This window comes from Martes martes (assembly GCF_963455335.1).
Source record: "Martes martes genome assembly, chromosome: 5".
Taxonomy (NCBI): Eukaryota; Metazoa; Chordata; class Mammalia; order Carnivora; family Mustelidae; genus Martes; species Martes martes.
In genome coordinates this window covers 106,175,900-106,197,342 of record NC_137892.1, presented here as the reverse complement: position 1 = coordinate 106,197,342, position 21,443 = coordinate 106,175,900, and the positions used below count along the sequence as shown (strand labels likewise).

General features: G+C 38.3%; 1 protein-coding gene across 1 annotated transcript in view; it reads left to right on the top strand.

The window, feature by feature from the left end:
- Positions 1-2,928: 2,928 nt before the first annotated feature.
- Positions 2,929-21,443, top strand: part of RANBP17 (RAN binding protein 17) — a 319,731-nt gene continuing 301,216 nt past the window's right edge. Inside the window, exons 1-3 of the mRNA XM_080805045.1 lie at positions 2,929-2,948; positions 12,356-12,502; positions 16,021-16,111. Of these exons, the coding sequence (XP_080661171.1) occupies positions 2,931-2,948; positions 12,356-12,502; positions 16,021-16,111 (256 nt within the window). The 5' untranslated portion in view covers positions 2,929-2,930. The remainder of the gene's footprint in view (positions 2,949-12,355; positions 12,503-16,020; positions 16,112-21,443) is intronic.

The following is a 21,443-nucleotide window of genomic DNA, read 5'->3' as shown; positions in this document are numbered from 1 at the left end:
TTAAAATAACGGGGTATTGTGTGGCAGATACAATAGGGAGGTCAGAAATCAACACTGGTGTTAGGGATGTAAGAGTCACAAATGAGACTGGATATTAAAAGTCTTCAAGCATGGACTGGATATTAAAAGTCTTAAAGCATTAGAATATAGGAAACTTTGGGATATAGGAATCATAAATGGCAGAATGAGGGAATTGAACATTTTCAAGTTTAGGAGTTGGGTTATGGGGACAAGGATTCATGTGCTCGGGATAAGCTATGTAAATCAAGGGCGAAGAATGGAAGATGCAAACAGTCTGACCATAATGGAGTAGTTTATGTTGAATTAGACCTCCCACTTAAATCAATTATAAAAACAGGACAAACACACACAAACACATACACACTTTTAACAAATATGTTAATATATTACATACATAATAGATATAAATTTGATAATTTAATGTGTATTAATGACACACACACACATACACACACATATATAACAATTGCTAGAAGGCTCGAGGGAACAACCTATAAAGACAAGACTTGATGGGCTTAACCCAAGAGAGCGTGAAAGCACTGAGGGCAAGGTCCACATTCAGGTCTGTTTCCACCCGTAGGACATTTTGAATTAGCACAGGGGCAACTGAGCTAAATAGATAGTAGCAATCTCAGTAGGCTAGGAGCAGAGATGGGAGTTTAGGAACAGGCTAGGAGCAGAGACGGGAGGTTAAGAACAAATGAAGCTAGGATGTGAATTCTAGAGAGGAGAAAATCACAGAGATGTGAGCTCCAAAATCTGTGTATAAATTCCCTTCAAATCATTAGTAAATTCTTAAGACGTACATGCACAGGAAGAGACTTTAAGGGACTCAGCAGAACAGCAGCACCTGAAGAGCTGAACAGAGATTTTAGCAGTTTCACAGAATTGGGGAAATGTGGATTAGAGTTCAAAGCCCACAAGGCAGAGGGGTCTTGGAAAATATTTAGGCTTTCAAGATCCAGTAAGATTTATTAAGAACCATGACCTAGGAATAAGGGCAAAACTGAAATAAACTTGAATTTAAAAGCCTAAGACCAAGTCTCAATCAGATTAAGGTGATTCACTTGTATTCTGTCTGCCTACTACAATAAGAAAACTTAATCCCCTTTGGAGAAAGTTGGTATCATCCACAGTCTCTACAATTTTTCTATCACACTGTCTGACATTTAATAAGAAATTATAAGGCATGCTTAAAAAATAGGACCAAATGCCAAAAGCCAGAAGGACTCATAGGTGATTCAGATATTGGAGTTATCTGATAGGTGCTTTAAATGATATGATTAAAATGTTCAAGAAAATAGAGGAAAGAAAGATAAACAATTCCACCAGAGCCTTAGAATCTGTTAAAAGAATGGAAAGGGAAAATGCAAATGAAAATTCTGGACCTGGAAATATTATAACTAAAATTAAGATTCCGATAGAGGGGTTGTGTAGCAGCACTAAGACACAGCAGAACAGAGTTTCTACTGAATAGGTGATAGGTCAGTAAAAAAAAAAAACATGTGGATTAAAACATGAGAAAAAAAGACAAAAAATTTAGAAAAGAGTGTAAGAGACATATGGAATATTAAAAAGGTCTAACGTAGATGTAACTGGAGTTCCAGAGAGAGAAAGGAACAGAAATACAGACAATTTTCAAAAACTGATAAAAATACCAGATTTCATATTTAAGAAGCCTTAGGAATCCCAAGCAGGATAACACACACACACACACACACACACACACACACACAGAGTTACATCACACTCAAACTGCTGAAGACAAAAAGAAAGAAAAGAAACAATTTAAGCCAGCCAGGGGTGGAAGGAGATGTATTACCTTCAAAGGAGCAATAGTCAGACTCATGGCTAACTTCACAACAGAAACAATGGCAACCAGAAATCAAGGGAAAAGATACCCGCCCCCCCTTTTTTTTTTTAAATGCTGAGAACATTTTCTTTTTAAGACAAAATGGAATTCTATACCTAGCAAAACTATCCTATAAAAAATATAGGTATAAAGATGTATTCATGTTAACAAAGGCTGACTTTGTCACTAGTAAACCTAAACTATAAGAAGTATTAAAGTAATTTCTCACACTGAAGTACAATGCCTACAACTAGAAGGGTCAATCTTCAAGAAGAAATGAAGAGCACCAGAAAGGAATAACTTTGACTTACTTTTGTTCAAATAAATCCTCATTCCAATGGAATCATTTGGTGTAAAATACAAATTCATATTACATGAAATATAGGCAAGAGGTAGTGATAGGTGAGCTAGAATTTTACAACTTAACACCATGAAGACACTGTCATTTCAATTTCAAGCCAAATAAAGTTAAAAAGAAAATGGAAGTTGGATTCTGGGAGTCAGAGGTCAAGAACCGCAAGCAGCTGGCATGAAGGAGTCAAAGATTATGGTAGATTGTGCATGGCAAGTGGGTGTTCCAGGGACAAGAACAGTTACGGAGACGGGGGCATCAGAAGCCGTGGCCATAGTTGTGCTGTTAAGTCTTCAAGATCAACAGAATTTGCGGAAGATGTAAGAACCAGAGGTCATGGCTGACAGTTGAGTGGTGGTGGTTGTGTCAAAGGAAAGATGTCAGAGGTTACCACCCACCTGAGATAGCAGCATCGGTTCAAACTTCCGTGCCAGGGGCGGTTGAGATTCCCGGCTCCCCAGGACCCGCCCCCTAGGACCCACCTCCACCCCCACCCCGCGCGCCGCCTCCGTCACCCCGCCCCGCCCCGTGAGGCCCCGCCCCGTCCAGCGCTTCAAACGCAGGGGCCGCACGGCCGAGGCGAAGAACGTGCCAGCAAGCCAGCGGCGCAGGGACCCCGCGGGCGGCTGGGGCTTCCGCGGTGCCCGCCTCCGTTCCCTCCCCTCGGGCCCTCGGGGCGGCCGGCCGGCGCCGCCTCCCGGGAAGATGGCGCTGCACTTCCAGGTCAGTGCGCTCTGCACCGCGGGCCTCTGCTCCGCCGTCCCGGGAACCCGGCGCGACGCTGCGGTCTGGAGACGGAGGGAGGAGGACGGCGGCGGAGGACGCCGGGCCGCGGACCGGCGCCTTGGAGCCCCAGCCCTCGCCCCCGCCCCCGCCCCCGCCCGGGTCCGAGACTCGGGCACTGGCCTGGGCTGCCCACCCCGGGCCCGGGCCCGAAGAGGGGATGGCCCGTGCCCGAGGGTGGCGGGTGGAGGGGCAAGGGACCAGGTTCGGAGCTCGCCCCTCCAGGGAGGTGCGGATGCTGAGGACCCGCTGCGCGGGAGCCCGCACTCCTTGCGCGGGGCACTGTGTGAAGGGCGGCTTTGGCGGCGCCCAGGCAGGTGGGAACCCCACCAGGCCGGACCGGTCTTCCCGCCGTGTCCCTGGCCGCGGCTCCATCGCCAGAGTCCGCACGGTTGGGATGCAGTTCGAGAGGGGGCGAGGGTCCCCCGAGGGAACGGCGGCAGCGGTTGGATTTTTAATTGGCTAGAGCGGGCAGGGGCTGTATCTGTAGGGAGTTGCGGAGTGCTTAGCAGCCGCCTTATTGGAGGAGGAAACGGGGGCAGCGTGTCTGAGGAGCGCGGAGATAAGGATGGGACGCGTGCTTGCGGAGGAAGGCTCACGTATTCTCGGGCTGCACTGGCATGTGCATCCAGTTATTCATTCAACAAACATTTATGGAGCTCCCCACTGTGTCTCAAGCATTGTGCACAGTTCTGGGATAAGGGATTACATCATCTTACCATCCCTGTCCTCATAGAATTCACAGATAATTACAGTACATGCGGAAATGATACGGTAGAATTAATCACAGGATATCTTGGGAACATTGAAGACGGGCAGTCAGCCGCGCGCGCGCCCTTCCGTGTGTGTGTGTGTGTGTGTGTGTGTGTGTGTGTGTTTATGTGAAGTGAGGCAGAGCTTCTCTGCTTCTCGGAGGAGATGCTTTGAGTTTCCGTTCGTCCAGTTATATACTGAGTTCCTACTTTGCTAGGCATGGAAAACAGCTCTAGCAAAACTGTGATTTCTACTCTCAGCGAACTTGCAGTCTAGTGGGTCTTGAATTTTAGGAGCCAGCCAGGTGAAGAGGAGGGGAAGAGTACAGAGGCAAAAGGACCATGTGAACGATGGTGAAGAATTGTGGAAGAACATGGCACACTGTGGGAAGTTTGGTCTGGCTGGAGCATAAGGTTCATGTAAAATGGAAGAGAGAAGGGGAGGCTGCTCTGGATGGTGGGAATGACCTTGGAGGTGTAGTCAATTTGATAATGTGGTGACTGTCTCTATGTGTCAAGTTCCTCTTGTAGACTTCTTTGGACTACCTGTGGTCATACTGACTGATTCTTATTTACTGATTCTTCCAAAGGGTATTTTCTTTCCAACCAGCCACTCTCCTGTCAGGTAATTGAAAGCTCCAGGATTTATACACCAGGAAGTAGTGAGCCCCACGCATTACCTTTAGACTTCTTGCCATTTCTAAGGGTGTCCAGGTCAAAATAATGTTACTTGTTTCCACTTTGGTAAACGTGCCCCCTGGAAATTTTTACAGGAAGAATCTTACAGGGAGGTTGTAGGGATTGTAAATAGGTAATCAAGTATTCATTGCTCAGGTGTAAATCTTGAGGGTAAAGACTGGTGGAAGTTTGGAAGTTTTCAGACTTAGAAAAATGATGCATAATAGTAAATCCCTCAGTCCTGGAAGACTTCTTCATACTTAGAGTTTGGAAAAGTTAGCTACTAATGCCAAAACTACCTATATTGGTTTTTCAGGAATGTATTTCACAGCAGCTTGAAAGTGTAGATGGACAAATAAAAGATCAAACAATTTTGAGAGCCAGAAAAAAGCTCTGAAACTTCTCAGTTTGAAGTATTTCTAGTGTGTGAGACCTTATTTTCCAGTTCACTCTAGGAGCATTTATTAAAAATGATAAACAGTAGCTAACATTTTGACTTTCCACATGGGCTTATTATTGATTTTGAGCCCCACAAGTGATTTGAGAGGTGTGCATATATGTACATATATACATTTTATTCTTGAAGACACTGAATCTTAGAACAGTTGTGACTTCCCCTAGGCTGTGGAGTTAGAGTAGGCCCAGTAATTCATAATTCCATATTCTTTCATATCAATAGCTTACTGTTACCTACTCACCAGGGTAACTTGTCAAAAATTATGCCATTAGGGTGATGCGTAAAGATGTGGACTTGTGTAAGGTTAGGTTAGGGCACTTCTGCACATTCTTTTTCACATCATGGCATACATAAAAAATGGTAATTGTCTTGTTCATTGACATAAACTGCTCACAGCCAAAAGTCTGGCTGCCTGGAGGGTAGGAGGATCAATATGCCAGGCATGCTATTCCAGGTACATGCATTCTGGTTAGGAAGCTGTGAGCGAGTTAGAGTACTTTGTCCCAAAGGAAGCGATGGATCTGGATTATCATCAGAGGAGACAGTCCAGATTGGTGGGAGGAAGGCAGAGTGAGGAAAGAAAGATAGAGTTGAGAATAGGTAAGATAAAAGAATTTTATTTTATTTTTTATTTTTATTTTTATTCTTTTAAGATTTTATTTATTTGACAGACAGAGAGAGATCACAAGTAGGCAGAGAGGCAGGCAGAGAGAGAGAGGAGGAAGCAGGCTCCCTGCCGAGCAGAGAGCCTGATGTGGGACTCAATTCCAGGACCCTGGGACCATGACCCTGAGCCGAAGTCAGAGGCTTTAACCCACTGAGCCACCCAGGTGTCCCAATAAAAGAATTTTAGATAGAACAGTAGGATTGAGATGAGAATCAAGAGGTAATGTCAGTAATGATTTATTAGAGTACTCATTTGGTCCATCCTTTTGCTCTCAGAATTGTTCCAGAACCAGGAACTATGGCTATGCTTCTTAATACCCAGCCAGGCTACCTGATTTGATCTAGATGTGTTTGTGCACTGTTTTATTTGAACATGATGGTAATGTAATGGGAAAAAGGTTTGGGAAAGATCATGGCAGCATGGACTCGAATGGAAGAAACTACAGACAAAAGACCAATATAATGTTTCATAATTTATCGTGAACTGCAGGAATTATTTACAAGTTATTTTGCTTCTGTTGTGTGCCAGGCACTGGGTTAAGCTTTCTGTCTTCTATCTTACTCTTCATAGTTATTTTGGGAGGTGGATATTACTATCTGCAGTTTCAAAAGTGAGGTTTAGAAAGGTTAAATAATTTGCTTTGGGTCAATAAATGGTAGATTCCAAAGCTTCCACTCCTTTCCAAAGAAGCTGCTGAAGAAATCCAGGGCACTGGAGGCCACAGTTAGAAAATATACTGTTCTGTTGTTCTGTTGTCCATGAATAGCATGTAGAGGTATTAAGTCTGAGTCTCTAGTTAAAAAGAATTGTTAGGATTTTATGACAAATTAGGTATATACCAGGAATTAGCTAAACTGTGAGGTTTAAGGTACTCCCTCCCTGCCCTCATTTCTAACACCAGCTGCATATTTGGGGGTTTCCTAGAACCAGGCTCAGATTTGATAGTTTAGCAAAGGACTCGAAGAATTCACTGAAAGCTGTCATATGCATGCAGTTTATTCCTGGGAAAGTACACAGATTAAAATTGATTAAAAGAAGAGATGCAAAGGGCAGTGTCTGGGAGGGTTCCAAAACAAAGCTTTTGCTGTTCTTAGGGCATGTTATTCACCCAGCCTATATATATGACAGTGTGCATTGAGTATTGCAAACTGGGGAACTTTTTAAAAATTAATTAATTAATTAATTAAACATATAATGTATTTTTATCCCCAGGGGTACAGGTCTGTGAATTGCCAGGTTTACACATTTCACAGCACTCATCATAGCACATAGCCTCCCCAATGTCCATATCCCCACCACCCTCTCCCATCCCCCCCCCCCCAGCAACCCTCAGTCTGTTTTTTGAGATTGAGTCTTTGTGGTTTGTCTCCCTCCCGATCCCATCTTCTTTCATTTTTTCTTTTCCTACCCCCCAAACCCCCCACATTGCATCTCCACTTCCTCATATCAGGGAGATCATATGATAGTTGTCTTTCTCCGATTGACTTATTTTGCTAAGCATAATACCCTCTAGTTCCATCCACGTTGTTGCAAATGGCAAGATTTCATTTCTTTTGATGGCTGCATAGTATTTCATTGTGTATATATACCACATCTTGATCCATTCATCTGTTGATGGGCATCGAGATTCTTTCCACAGTTTGGCTATTGTGGACATTGCTGCTATAAACATTCGGGTGCATGTGCCCCTTCGGAGCACCACGTTTGTATCTTTAGGATATATATCCAGTAGTGCAATCGCTGGGTCATAGGGTAGCTCTATTTTCAGTTTTTTGAGGAACTTCCACACTGTTTTCCAGAGTGGTTGCACCAGCTTGCATTCCCACCAACAGTGTAGGAGGGTTCCCCTCTCTGCATCCTCATCAGCATCTGTCATTTCTTGACTTGTTAATTTTAGCCATTCTGACTGGTATGAGGTGGTATCTCATTGTGGTTTTGATTTGTATTTCCCTGATGCCAAGTGATGTGGAGCATTTTTTCATGTGTCTGTTGGCCATCTGGATGTCTTCTTTGCAGAAATGTCTGTTCATGTCCTCTGCCCATTTCTTGATTGGATTATTTGTTCTTTGGGTGTTGAGTTTGCTAAGCTCTTTATAGAATTTGGATACTAGCCCTTTATCTGATATGTCGTTTGCAAATATCTTCTCGCAAACTGGGGGACTTTTTATTGGGGCTTCATTACGTAGTCATGATTGACTTTTGATTGCCCATGTGATTGATCTCAGTTTTTAGGCTAATACTAATGTGATCCAAAGCCTGCACCCTGAGACACACCTTGGTCTTTCTGGTTTGGCCAGCCCCCGACTTAAGACTGTGGAATGTGTACCCCCCAGTTCCTGGCCCCTAAACAAAAATAGGCCAGACAGGTATGACATAGGCTAACCTTCCAGAATCTGAGGGTAATGGGGCAAGGCCAAACTCTTAACTATATAGAAGGGACGAAGGAGAAGGAAGAGACAAAACTGACATCAAAATTAAAAATCTAGATCCTGGTCTAGTCCTTTGAAAACACTGAAAACAAAGAGCCACTTGGAAGTGGCAATTTGTGGGAAATATGTTCTATTCAGTTTTTGACATTTTTGGGTTTTTAGCATCTTTCTGAATTTCTAAGAGGAAGAAATTGGTAGATACAAAGATGGTGAGCAGACAGGGTTGAATGTATAGAGTAGGAAATCATCTGCTTATCTCCCTGCAGACTGAAGTAAAGGGTGGCAGGATGTCAGGGGGGTAAGGAAACAACGTGTTCTTGAGGTCTATAGACTTGTATTTATTTGGCTCAAAATTGACCATTTACTTCACACTTGATCATAAGCAACATATATATGTATGTATGTGTGTGTGTGTGTATGTATGTATATTCTCAGCCTCAGTGGTGGTTTTTTTTTGTTGTTGTTTTGTTTTGGTCTTAAACTGGGTGTACTACAAATATGTACTTTACAGGAGTCTACTTTTCAGGATTGCTTGAAAAATAAAAGCTACAAATCCTTGTAAACTATAAGGCTCTAAAAACAAATACTACTTAATTCATTGTAGAAGGAAGAGTTCCAAGAGCCTTCAGATTTGCTAAGGAGGAGGTAGTAAAGGGAAGAAGAAACAAAGATTTGTGGGGAAATTCGTAACTTCAAGATGAAAGTGTTTTTTGTTAATGATAATCAAGAACCTTAATTCCAGATGGCAGGAAAAATATAGAGAAGTAATTGAAAGAGTTAAATTCAATTGGGGTGGGATTTTTGTGGCTCATCGATTTATTTTTTATTATTAGGGGCCATTTTTTTCCTTAGAACAAAAGCCATCATTCTTTTTCTTTTAGCTTAATATAGAGGTGTAACTGACAAATAGCAAACTGCACATATTTAAATTGTACAGTTTTGACATACGTTTACACCTGCAAAACCATCACTAAAATCAAGATAATGAACATATCCATCATCTCTCCAAAGCTTCCTTTTGTTCCTTTGTAATCCCCCATTGCTGTTCCCCTGTCCTGTTCTGCTCTCCTCCCTCCCTGGCCAAAACCTGTAATCTGTTTTCTGTTCCTATAATACCTTCCGATATATACTCTTTTTGTCTGTTTTTGTTTGTTTCTTGTTTTACTCAGCACTTACCTGTCGATGGATACACGTGTGAGAATTACTGTATAGAGAGAAGTCACGTCACTTAGGGGTTAATTGTATGTTAAGTGCAAAGACTAGAAACGAGTTCAGAATAGCTTGGAAAATCTTTAAGGCAAAATTATGTCATTGTCTCTTCCACAATGGAAGTTGGGTACTTTCTGTATATATTTGATAGTTATTCTTTGGGAGTTAGGTGATGTCCAATTCTACTTGTTCTACCTATTAGTTATTTTTATGGGCATCTAATATTGATGTTAAGCCTTGCAGGAGCTTTAATAACTCATACCTGATTTGTCAGCAAACAGAGAAGGGATCCGTTTCTCTGAAGCATTCTGATGTTAACCATGTGCATAGACATCAGTGTGTAAAACTAAGATGCAAATTTATCAATTCATTGTGAAAAATAAAGTCTCTCTTTATAGATTCTCTGGAAAGTCAAATGCTAATCAGAAGATTGCTTGGTCAGTCAGCATTCACCATATTGTGATTTTAAGTGTTTTAAATGTTTAGATAATGCCTTTCCACCAGGGTAAGGATCTTTGTGGATGTGTCCTTTACTCTAAAAAGATTTGATATGCCTGGGATGTGTTTTGTTATTATCATTACAGTGAAAGAATGACTTGATTTCCCCTCCTCTTTGCTTCAGTCTTACATAAGAAAAAGTTCAGACCTTTCCCTTTTTATCTTGTACTGCCCTTCAGTTAATACTTTGAAATACCTTTGGAAAGAAAAAGGTAATTTGTAATATTGTTGACTTAAATGAATACTGTTTGAATACACTCCAGATTTGTTCTTTGTTGAGGTTCTTTAAATCAGTATAGCAAAACAGACAAAATAATTTCGAGAACTTTTCTGGAATCTTTCCAGATAGGTTTACTTAGGTACCACTGAACTGATTAATATTAATATTTGTATTTGTTTCCTAGTACTGTTGTAACAAATTACCACAAACTGAAAAGCCAACAGAAAATTATTATCTTACAGTTATGAGGGCTGAAGTCTGAAACTAATAAGCCAGTCTTATTGGTTCCTTCTGGACTCGTTGAGGGAGAAACTGCCCCATGTCTTTCTCCTACTTTCTGCCGGCTGCTGGTAATGCTTGGCGTTCTTTGGCTTGTGGAGTCATCATTCTAGCCTCTCCCTCCTTCTTCATATGACTTCCCTTGTGTAGCTCTGTGTCTTTGCGTCTCACATGTACTTTTCTTTTCTTTTATGAATCATTAGACTTAGGGCCCACCCTAAATTCAGGCCAGTGTGGTTAAGATCCTTAATTTAGGATTTGCAATGACCTTCATTTCCAAATAAGGACACATTAAAGGTACCAGGGTTAGGAATTGGGCATATCTTTTAGGGGGATACAGTTCTACCCATTACAATATTATTATTAAGTCATAATAATAATAAATAATAAAAATAAACAAGTAATAAAATAATATTATATTATATAAAATAAATAAATAATTTAAATAAAATTTAAATCTCCAAACATACTTACAAGATAGGTTTGAGTCTCACTTTTTGTTGCCTTTTGCTTTTAAATAGTTAGGTGTCATTATTTCTGGACCAATTCTTTTTGAATTTAAGGTCTACTTCAAAGACTCTTTAGACCTTGATGAATGCTTGACAGCAGGATCAGTTTATCATTAAATTATTCTGGGTATTACCAGCTCTAAAATTTAGCCCTTCATATTTATTAGATGAAGGAAAAGACTTCTAAGGTTAATCATGAGTCAAGAGAGGGAAGAAGGTAGCTCTTTCTTTTTTTGTATTTCTTACCCTTGGAGAAAATATGGAAATACATATGTATTCATGAAGCATACATTTTCTATGCATTTTAATATGAGCATTATGGAATGGTGCTCTGGGGGCTTGTTGGGCCAGTCTAGGTGGGGGAAGTATTTAAAATGTGTCACACTTGAGGTCCTTTATCTTAATTTATTCATCTGAAACCTTTCTTTTTTACTTTCACTCTTGCAGAAATTTCCCAAGTCTGGGATGTTTGGCTCTGACCTGGATAGAAAATGGAAAATGTCATACAGGAGCTAAGAAGGAGAAAGAAGTGAAAAGAATAAAGGGAGTTAGAGGAGGTCTCATTTCAGTGTTTTATGTGCATTCCTATTAGGCAGAGATACATGTATTTGAGAGAACGTTTGGCTTAGTGTAGCTCTAAGGCTGCCACGTAACAATTCAGGCCAGAAAGGATAAAACATGGCATTTCTTTAGGAATATCTGATTACCTTCATATGACTACCTGATATTGAAATCTGTGCCTTTTTTTTTGTCCTCCAAAGAATTCTCTTTAATTCAAGTTCAAAGTGAAGTAGTTTGTTTTAGTCAAGTGCCTTTAATAAAAATTGTTTTGAGCTAAAAAAGAATGCTGATCTCATTTTTTTCCCAGATCTTATCCATGTATTTTATATCTTCAGATGAAATTATATTTATAAACAGAATGAATTATTCTTTGTGCTTATAAAATAGGAGCCTACAACATGATAACTAGTTATTACACTGCTAGAAATAACATGGGGTTAGGTCATAGTTCCTGAAAATCATGACAGAGTTTGCCTGCAGCACTATGAGTCATTAGTTTAGAGGCCCCAAATCAGCGTATATTAATAATTATCTTTGCTTTTTTATGGATTGAACCTTTGAAATTCTTATAATTTGAGAAGTAATATAATTGATACAGTGTCTGCATCGCTCATGATAATTCCCCCCACCCATCTCTTTAGCTTCATTTGGCATCTCCTTCTTGCTGTCTACCAGTGACATTGACCTTTTAATGCCTCAAAATGATTACACTCTGTTCTGGGCCCTGGTAAACGCTACTTCTCTGCCTGGACTGCTGTCTAGTCTTTTTTTGTCTGGCTCACCCTTTTAGGATAAATGTTACTCCTTCAGGCAGACCTTTCAAACTCCTTGGATTAGGCAAGTCCTTCTCTTCCTATACTCTTTTCCACTACAGTTACTGTCAATTTATAAATAAATAACTTAGAGGAAGGAGATAGGCCTTTTTTGTTCACCACTGTGACGCCGAGTAAGTAGTGGTAGCTCAGTAAGTATTTCTTGAATTGATGAATTCAGGCATGATATGCATCCCTCAATTCCTGTATTAATATATTTATCTTATTTTTGTCTTTCACTCAAGTAAAATGTTACATATTTTTTTTCTTCTCAAGAGCTTGGCTGAATTGGAAGTGTTATGTACTCATCTCTACATAGGGACTGATCTTACACAAAGAATAGAGGCTGAGAAAGCACTCCTGGAACTTATTGACAGCCCAGAATGTCTCAGCAAGTGTCAACTTTTATTAGAACAAGGAACGGTAAGTATTTGATAACAGCGATTAACCATGAGAGATCAGTAGATACATGTTAGTGTCAATGAACTTATGTAGGTTATGGTCAGTGGTAATTGATAGATAATACTGCATGTCTTCTTGGTATAGTTTATTTCACTGTCAAAGGATTAATCATAGAAAGAATTGGAAAGCCTGGAGAGCAAACTTAGAAAAGAACCCAAGAGGTAGAAATAGGCATAAATTGAAATAGTTTCTTGATTCTTCTTGACCCCCTTTGCCATCAATAATGGGCAAAGTTTGCATTTTTAGAAAGTTGAGTAAGAGCCTTTTTAAAAAAAAAAAATTTCAGGTAAGAGAGGCAGGTTGTAATTAACTCTAAAACATGAAGGAATGGTTCATAGGAATGCTGACTATCTCTTGCCTGCCTCCCTTCTAGAGATTCTTAGCTATTCACTCAGTAGTCATGTAGCAAATACTTAAATGTAAAACTAGGTATAGTACTACCTACTTGCCTCATGCACATGCATAGAAGTAACTCCTAGTTTAGTTGGGGAGGTATAAGTATGTAAATAGATAGCTATAAAATGATATGGTCGTGCTATAGTAGGAGACTGTAGGGGCTAGAACAGAGGTCAACGAACTTTTTCTGTAAAGGGCCAAACAGTAAATATTTAGATTTTGCAGGCCAACAGGCTAAATAAAGGATATTTTGTAAGTACATATATAAGAAGAGAGAAAACAAATTTCCACAAAGTTTTATTGATGAAACTTAAAGTATAATAATTGAGTACAGTTTTTTTTGTAATACAGATCTACTAATCAAAAGAATGAAATTATTCTTTTGGAGATAACTTTTGACTTAATTGGGGTTCAAAGTTCGTACTTCTGTCATTAGTGTTGATTGCAAATGTTCATGTGTTAATACTCGTCTCTAATGAGATTTTTAATATTTTATCTTTGAAAATGTCTTTTCACATAAATAGGTACTGCCAAATATTGATATCCATCCATAAGCATAAGATTTTAATTAAGCATATTCATCACTTAGAAGGCATTTATGGAAATCTGGATGTTTGCCTTCCAGAATGTCATTCACATTGCAGAGTAATCACTTCCAACTGAAGGGTAGCTGGAAGCTCCTCAGTTGCTCAGTTAAATGGTTTTTAAAATATGGAAATTTCCTTTCAACTTGTTTCAGGTTCTGAAAAATGCTGCTGGACGTATAGTTTGAGTTCAGAAAATATACTTGGGAGTAGAGATCTTGCTACTTGTTTTAACTTTTGGTAGTGTGGAAAGTGTTTCAAGCAGCTTACTTAATACTAGTTGTGATCGAAAAAGTGTTAGTTATTATTGAAATGACTTTACTGCATTTTAAGTTTTGTAATATAAGTACTAAGCACTCGTTTGCCTTTTAGGCAATTTTGTAACTTTAGGTTGAATTCATTAAATTACATTATCAAGTCTGCAGCAAAAGCTAATTTTCAAAGCCATTTAGCATTCAACAATAGGGGTTTAGAATGGTTCTTCTCAGAAAAATTTCAGTCTCAGCCCTGAGCTAAAAAAAAATTACAATAAAACTTTACTACTGCTAAGCTATTGAACTACCTTGTGGTGGGACAAATCAGGACTTTCAGCGTCTATTTCTGACAGAAACTCACAGAACTGAAGATAAGTTCACAAAAGTGAATTAAAGTCTACTCTTAACACCACTGATTCATTAATACATGATGGACTCAAATAATTTACTACAGAGTATCTACTGATGGAGAATATAATGAATAACTGTAGGTTTTGGACTCTTACATTTTTATAAGCTTCGTAAATTTGTACGACTAAGCACTTTTCTGCTCCATATATTTTTACCACTGCTTGTGACACATTTAGCAGATACTGCTTCAGGTTGTACACAGTGTTTTCTTAACTTCTTTGAAAATATTTCTGGCCTGACGTTCCACATAGACTTTTCATTGAGGCCTTTAGTCACTTCAAACTTAGTATTGACTTCTGGAATAAATGGATAATATTGTTAACGGAGTAAGACAGAATTAGCAACATCTGTCAGCTCATCAGGTACTAAAGAGAACCTCCAAATCATTTCCCTTGTTTGAAATTGACTTTTGATATTGCTTCCATGTCTTCAACTGTTTCAGCATTGTTCTCATTGAAAGTCTAGTAGTTTGAGGTTTATTTTCTCTGCATATATAATTTTGCTACTATAATAAAATAATGGTGATTTTAATTAATTCTCCATTGGTAAATGACTTTCCATGCTTGGCTGACAAATGAGTCACTTCAGAACTTTGGTCTCAGTCCTATTTTATTTTCGTGAGGAAATTCCACTGTGATGAGATGCTCTGTTCCAATTTTCTACTTTTTCTGACTGTTGATTTCCTGTGAGTTAGGAACATTGTCATGAATACATAGTCTGATATTGTCAACATATATTATAGTCTTTTAGGATAGCCATAGTGCCATTTCATAAAGAGCACATTGCTCTGCTATCTAATTCAGTAACAATAACTCAAACTCTCCTGTGCCTTAAAAGTTAGGTATTTGAAATCTGCTTTTTATCATGTTTTGACATGGTGGTTATGCACTGGTAATAATCAAAGGTACATGTCATGGCAATACCCATGGCACGCTAGGTGCTATGGAATTATAATTATATTATTGCAATTTATAATGCATTCAGCAGCAGGAGGCAATGAGTGTCACATACAGTCTGTCTCAACTATTCAACTCTGCTGTCATAGCTTGAAAGCAGCCATAGACAATATATAAACGAATGAGCATGTCTGTGCTCTGTGTTTCTGTATGGACCCTGAAATTTGGATTTCATGATTTTTCGCATGTCATAAAATATTATTTTTATTTTTTCCCTGATTGTTTAAAATAGTAAAAACCATTCATACCCCATGGACCTTACAAAAACAGATAGGATTTTATCCACGGGCCTTAGTTTGCTGACCTCTAGTTCAGAGGAAAAAAAAGAAGGACTATCTTTACAAGAAATTGCTGGAGATGTAGTGAGTAACTGGACCAAATTTTGAAGGATTGAGTATAAAGTTAAGACAATTGGTGGTCAGAGGGAATACAATACCATTAAGACATGGATCTGAAGGAGTGCGGAGGTCAGGGTAGGAAAGGCATTGAAAGGGGCTAAAAGAGAGCTTTTGTGGTCAGAGGACAGTGAAGAGTGGAACCAGGTGAATTGGGAGAGATAATCAGAGGCCAAATCATACAGGACTGTGTAGAAGTGGTAAGAGTATTTTATTTGAACTTGCTCAAAATAATATTTTTTCTCTTGATTATCTGCTGTTGTTTGAAAAAGTGACCTACACCTTCCTCAACGACTGAACCCTTATGAGAGATTGTATATATATATGTGTATATTTGTATATATACTTTATTCATTGTTAATCTGCCGTTTTGGAAAACCAGAAAAATTTCCATTATTGCTTAGGAAAAGTTCCTGTCACAGTGTTTTGATGATTCTAATTTCATTTGTGATAATAATAAATAAAATTTATTATTCTTTACAGACATCCTATGCTCAGCTCCTTGCAGCAACATGTCTTTCAAAACTTGTTAGCCGAGTCAGTCCTTTGCCAATTGAACAGAGGGTAGATATCAGTAAGTGGTTTATTATGCTTTTTTTTTTTTATAAAATTGCACTTTATTTTTTATTGGAGTATAGTTGACACACAATGTTACATTATTTAACATTGCACTTTAAAATCATTTTTTCCTTTTAAATATGTTAAACTGTGAAGAGGCATGCAAGTTACTTAAAATTCTGTGGTTTTTTTTTGAAGATGAGTTGTCAAGTCTCCTTTATCCATCTAGTAATGAACAGTGATATGTTATACAACAATGTGTAATCAAAAAAGCATTTGGTTAGTTTAATAATAAATAACTAGGATTTTATTGTGTGTACTGTTGGTAAGGTTTGTACTATCTCATTTTATTCACCACATTTATGAAGTAGGTGCTCTTATTATCCTCATTTTATAAATGAGGAAATTAGATTTGATCGGCTCTGTAATGTGCCCAAGATTACACAGCTCAGAAGTAAGTAGAGCTGTGATACAAATCCATACAATCTGTGTGGAGTTTATGCTCTCAGCCATTGTCTTAACTTCATTTGCAACTGAATGATAGAAAAGAAGCCAGCTGTCCGTTTATTTCTCAGGCTTCTATACAAAATCATTTGGGGTGCATGTCATATCAAAATCAGGTTCTTAAAAATGAAACAAGATGGGATTGGGAGGGAGACAAACCATAAGAGACTCTTAATCTCATAAAACAAACTGAGGGTTATAGCGGGGAGAGGGGTAGGGGAGGGTGGTTGGGTTATGGACATTGGGGAAGGTATGTGCTATGGTGAGTGCTGTGATGTGTGTAAACCTGGCGATTCACAGGCCTGTACCGCTGGGGCTAATAATACATTATATGTTAATAAAAAATAAAAAAATTTTTAAAAAAGCAGGTTCCTACTTATTAGGAAGATAACGTGTATATGGAAGAATAATATTTGGAACTTAGTGTAGTTGGAAAACTTATTCTGTGAAGTAGCAGTACTTTTTTCAGAAATAATGTAGTTTAAGATTTTGTGTGTGTGTATGTGTGCATGTATCTGTGTGTGTATGTGTCAGCTTTTCATATGGACAGGAGTCTAATAATTGAGCTACGGGATTTTTTTTTCAGTGATCTTTGTTCATAGTAGAAATGAACTGTCGACTTATTTGTGCTCTCCAGCCTCAGGGTTCACATTATTTGTACTTGTGTATCAGAAAAATTAAAATGTATATCTATGATAGATAGAAAGCCAAATTTTTGAACAATCAGATCACACAATGATATGTCATTTGCCTCATATATTTGACTGATATTTTTCTTAAAGCACCCAGAATCAGAGGCACTGCACAGCGCCTACAGGAGGATTTATCTATGTATTCATGGACTTGGGTGCTTAAGAAAGCAAAATGAATTTATGGTTTTAAAAATTAGGGTCCAAACATTATAAACCTAACTCACAAAACATCATGACTTTGACTTACTTACATATGCACACACGTACACTTTGAATAGATTTTATTTTTTTAGAGCAGTTTTAAAATTGAGCAGAAAGTAGAGTTCTCATACCCTCTGTCCCCCACACGTGTATAGGCTCTTCCATTTTAGTGTCCTGCACTAGAGGTACATTAGTTACAATTGATGAGCCTACATTGACACATGATCATTACCCAAAGTCCAGTTTACGTTAGGGTTCACTCTTGGTATTGTGCATTCTGGGGTTTGCATAAATGTGTAAGGACATATATCCCCATTATAATAGTCTGCAGAATAGTTTCACTGCCCCCCAGAAATCCTCTGTGTGCCACCTATTCATCCCTCCCTTCCCTCTGACCCCTGACAGCCATTGATCTTTTTATTTTTGCAGTTTTGCCTTTTCCAGAGTGTCATGTAGTTGGAATCATACAATGTGTAGCTTTTTCAGATTGGCTTCTTTTACTTAGTAATATGCATTTAACCTTCTCCCATGTCTTTTCATGGCTTGGTAGATCATTTCTTTTTAGCACTAAATGATAAGCTATTGTCTCGATGTACTACAGTTTATTCGCCCACCTACTTGATTGCTCCAAGTTTTGTCAGTTATAAGTAAAGCCTAAAGTGGACTTTTGTGTGGGCTTAAGTTCAGCTCATTTGGGTAAATACTAAGGAGAGTAATTGCTCTATTGTATGGTAAGATTGTGTTTAATTTTGTAAAGAATCATCATATTGTCTTCCATTTTGCATTCCCACCTGCAATGAATGATAGTTGCTGTTGCTCCACAGTCTTGCTAACATTTGGTATTTTCAGTGTTTTGGATTTGGGCTGTTTTAGTAGGTGTGTAGCAGTATCTTATTGTTTTAATTTGCAATTCCCTGATGACATATGATTGAACATCTTTTCATACATTTTAGTTACCATCTGTATATTTTCTTTGATGATGTGTCTAAGTCTTTCACCCATTTTTAATCAGGTTGTTTTCTTGTTGTTGAGTTTTGAGAGTTTCTGTATATTTTAGATAGCAGTCCTTTATCAGATAAGTCTTTTGCAAAGATTTTGCTCCCCACTCTGTGGCTTGTCTTCTCATTCTCTTGATGTTGTTTCTCCCAGAGCAAAAGTTTTTAATTTTAAGTGAGTCTAGCTTATCACTATATTTTTCATGGAGTGTGCCTTTGTTGTTGTGTGCAGAAAGTCATTGCAAACCCAAGGTGGTCTAGGTTTTTTCCCTGTGTTGTCTTCTAGGAGTTCTTATAGTTTTGTGCTTCACATTTAGGACTGTGATCCATTTTGAGTTGATTTTTGTGAAGAGTGTAAGGTCTGTGTCTAGATTCGTTTATTTGCATATGGGTGTCCACTTGTTCTGGCACCATTTGTTGAAAAGACTGTCTTCACTCCATTCTTTTTGCCTTTGTCCCTTTGTCAAAGACTAGTTGACTAGACTCATGTGTGTCTTTTTCTGGGCCCTCTGTTCTGTTCCATTGAGCTATTTGTTCTTTTCCCAGTACTGCACTGTCTTGAGTGCCGGAACTTTATAATAAATCTTGAAGCTGGGGAGTGTCAGACCTCCAGCTTTGTTGTTCTTCAGTATTGTGGCAGGTATTCTAGATCAGTTGCCTCTCTGTGAATCTCTTTAGAATCAGCTTGTAAATATTTACAAAATAACTTACTGGGATTTTGATTTGGATTGCATTGAATCTCCAGGTCAGTTTGGGAAGAACTGACAGCTTGACAACATTGAGTCTTCTTACCCATGAACATGGAATCTCTCTCCATGTATTTAGTTCTTCTTTGGTTTCATCCGTCAGCTTTAGGTTTTTTGTAACACTCTTTTTCATGTTGAGAAAGTTTCCCTCTGCTTCTGCTGAGAATTTTTATTATAACTGGCCATTGGATTTTGTTAAGTGCTTTTTCTGCATCTAATAAAATGATCATGTGATTTTCCTTCTTTCCTCTTTTGATAACTTTAATTGATTTTCAGATGTTGAACTGGACTTGCATAACCTGGGACAAATCCCACTTGGTAGTGGTATATAATTCTTGGTTGTGGTATATAATTCTTTTTATGCATTTTTGGAGTCAATTTGCTAATAATTTGTTGAGGATTTTTCTTTATGTTGATGAGAGATATTGGTCTGTAGTTTCATTTCTTATAACGTCTTTGTCTGGTTTTGTTATTAAGGTAGTGCTGGCCTCATAGAATGAATTAGAAGGAATTCTCTTGCTTCTGTCTTCTGGAAGAGATTGAAGATAATTGATATAATTTCTTCCTTAAATGTTTGGTAGGACCCACCAGTGAACCCCTCAGGGCCTGGTGCAGAATAATTACTGATTCAGTTTATTTGAAAGATATAGACCTATTGTCAGATGGTCCATTTGATTATTTGTTTTTAAATAAATACTTAAAGAGGAACACTCTTTAAAGGAAATTTGGAAAAAAGAGAAAAGTAGAAACTTAGAACACAATTTCAAGCAACAAATGATGTGTTCTCCTTATGAGTTTCATTGGTTTAACTTACTGCTCTTATTTCTGCAAGTAGATTAGAATGTTTGTCATGACATGTCTGACATGTGTCAGTAGAATAATTCAAGTGTCAGTTTAAGTGGAAGATATGAGTAATTGCTTCAACAGTCGCCTTGCCTTCACATCACCTCAAAATCCTCAGTTTTTCATGGCAAGGCCCCAGACTACATAGCTCCATTATTTTCCAACATTAACTCTACTGCCAGTTAGTATTCACCGCACTGTTTTCTGCCTTTATTTTAGTATAATTAACAATGGCTTACTACTGCTCATCAGTTAAATAGTATTTCCTCAGCTTAGTATTCAAGTCCCTTTATGAGCTTGTAATTGATGGACCATTCTTGTAACCGTGTATGCTCATTGGTACTAGTCTGGTAGTTGTGCCAGAAGGTCTTCCCCTTATGCCCTGTTATTTCTGCCTTGGTGCCTTATTTAATGTTGTTTCTCCGGTCTTCTATTCAAATGAAAGCGTAGCTTAAGTGTAATTACCTTTATAGATTGGTCCTCCTTCCTTCCCTTCAAAGAGCTTTATTGAGGTGTAATTCATATATCATAAAGTTGACTTGTTTTAAGTGTACAATTAATGATTTTTAGTAAATTTACAGTGTTGTGTGAACATCATCACAATTCAGTGTTGGCACATTTCTGTCACCCCCAGGACATCCCTCATGCTTACTAAGTTAGTCTTGCTCCCGTAACCCCAACCACTGGATGCTTTCTGCCCTTACAGATTCACCTTTAGTGAATATTTCATATAAATACAATCATACCCATATGTAGCTTTTTTGTGTCTGACTTTTTTCACTTAGCAAAATGTTTTTGAGATTTATCCATGTTGTAGCATATGTCAATATTTTGTTCCTTTTTATTGTACAGTAATATTCCTTAGTATAGATAGATGACATTTTGTTACCATTCACTACTTGATGGACATTTGGGTTATTTCTGCTTTTTAGCCACAATGAATAATGATATTGTGAATACTGACCTAACAAGTCTTTGTGTAGACACAGGTTTTCATTTCTTTTCAGTAGATACCTAAGAGTGGAATTGCTGGGTCATAAGTAAATTTATGCTTAACTTTTAAAGAAACCACTACACTGTGTTCCAAGGTGCCTGTATCACTGTGCATTCTCACCAGCAATGCATGAAGGTTCCAGGTTCTCCACATCTTCACCTCATAAGTCTTATCTTGATCTTGTGATCGTTTCTTTTATCCCATCTATTCTCTCTCTCCAGATATTTCATAAGCAAACTCTAGGCATAGTTTATAGCTCAAATTTTTGTGTTCTTGGAATTTGGAGTTATTTCCAACAAAGAATTCTTTAAATATTGAGGTTATTTACCTTCTCTTTACTTTTTTCTCAAATAACATATTAGCCTTAGGGAAC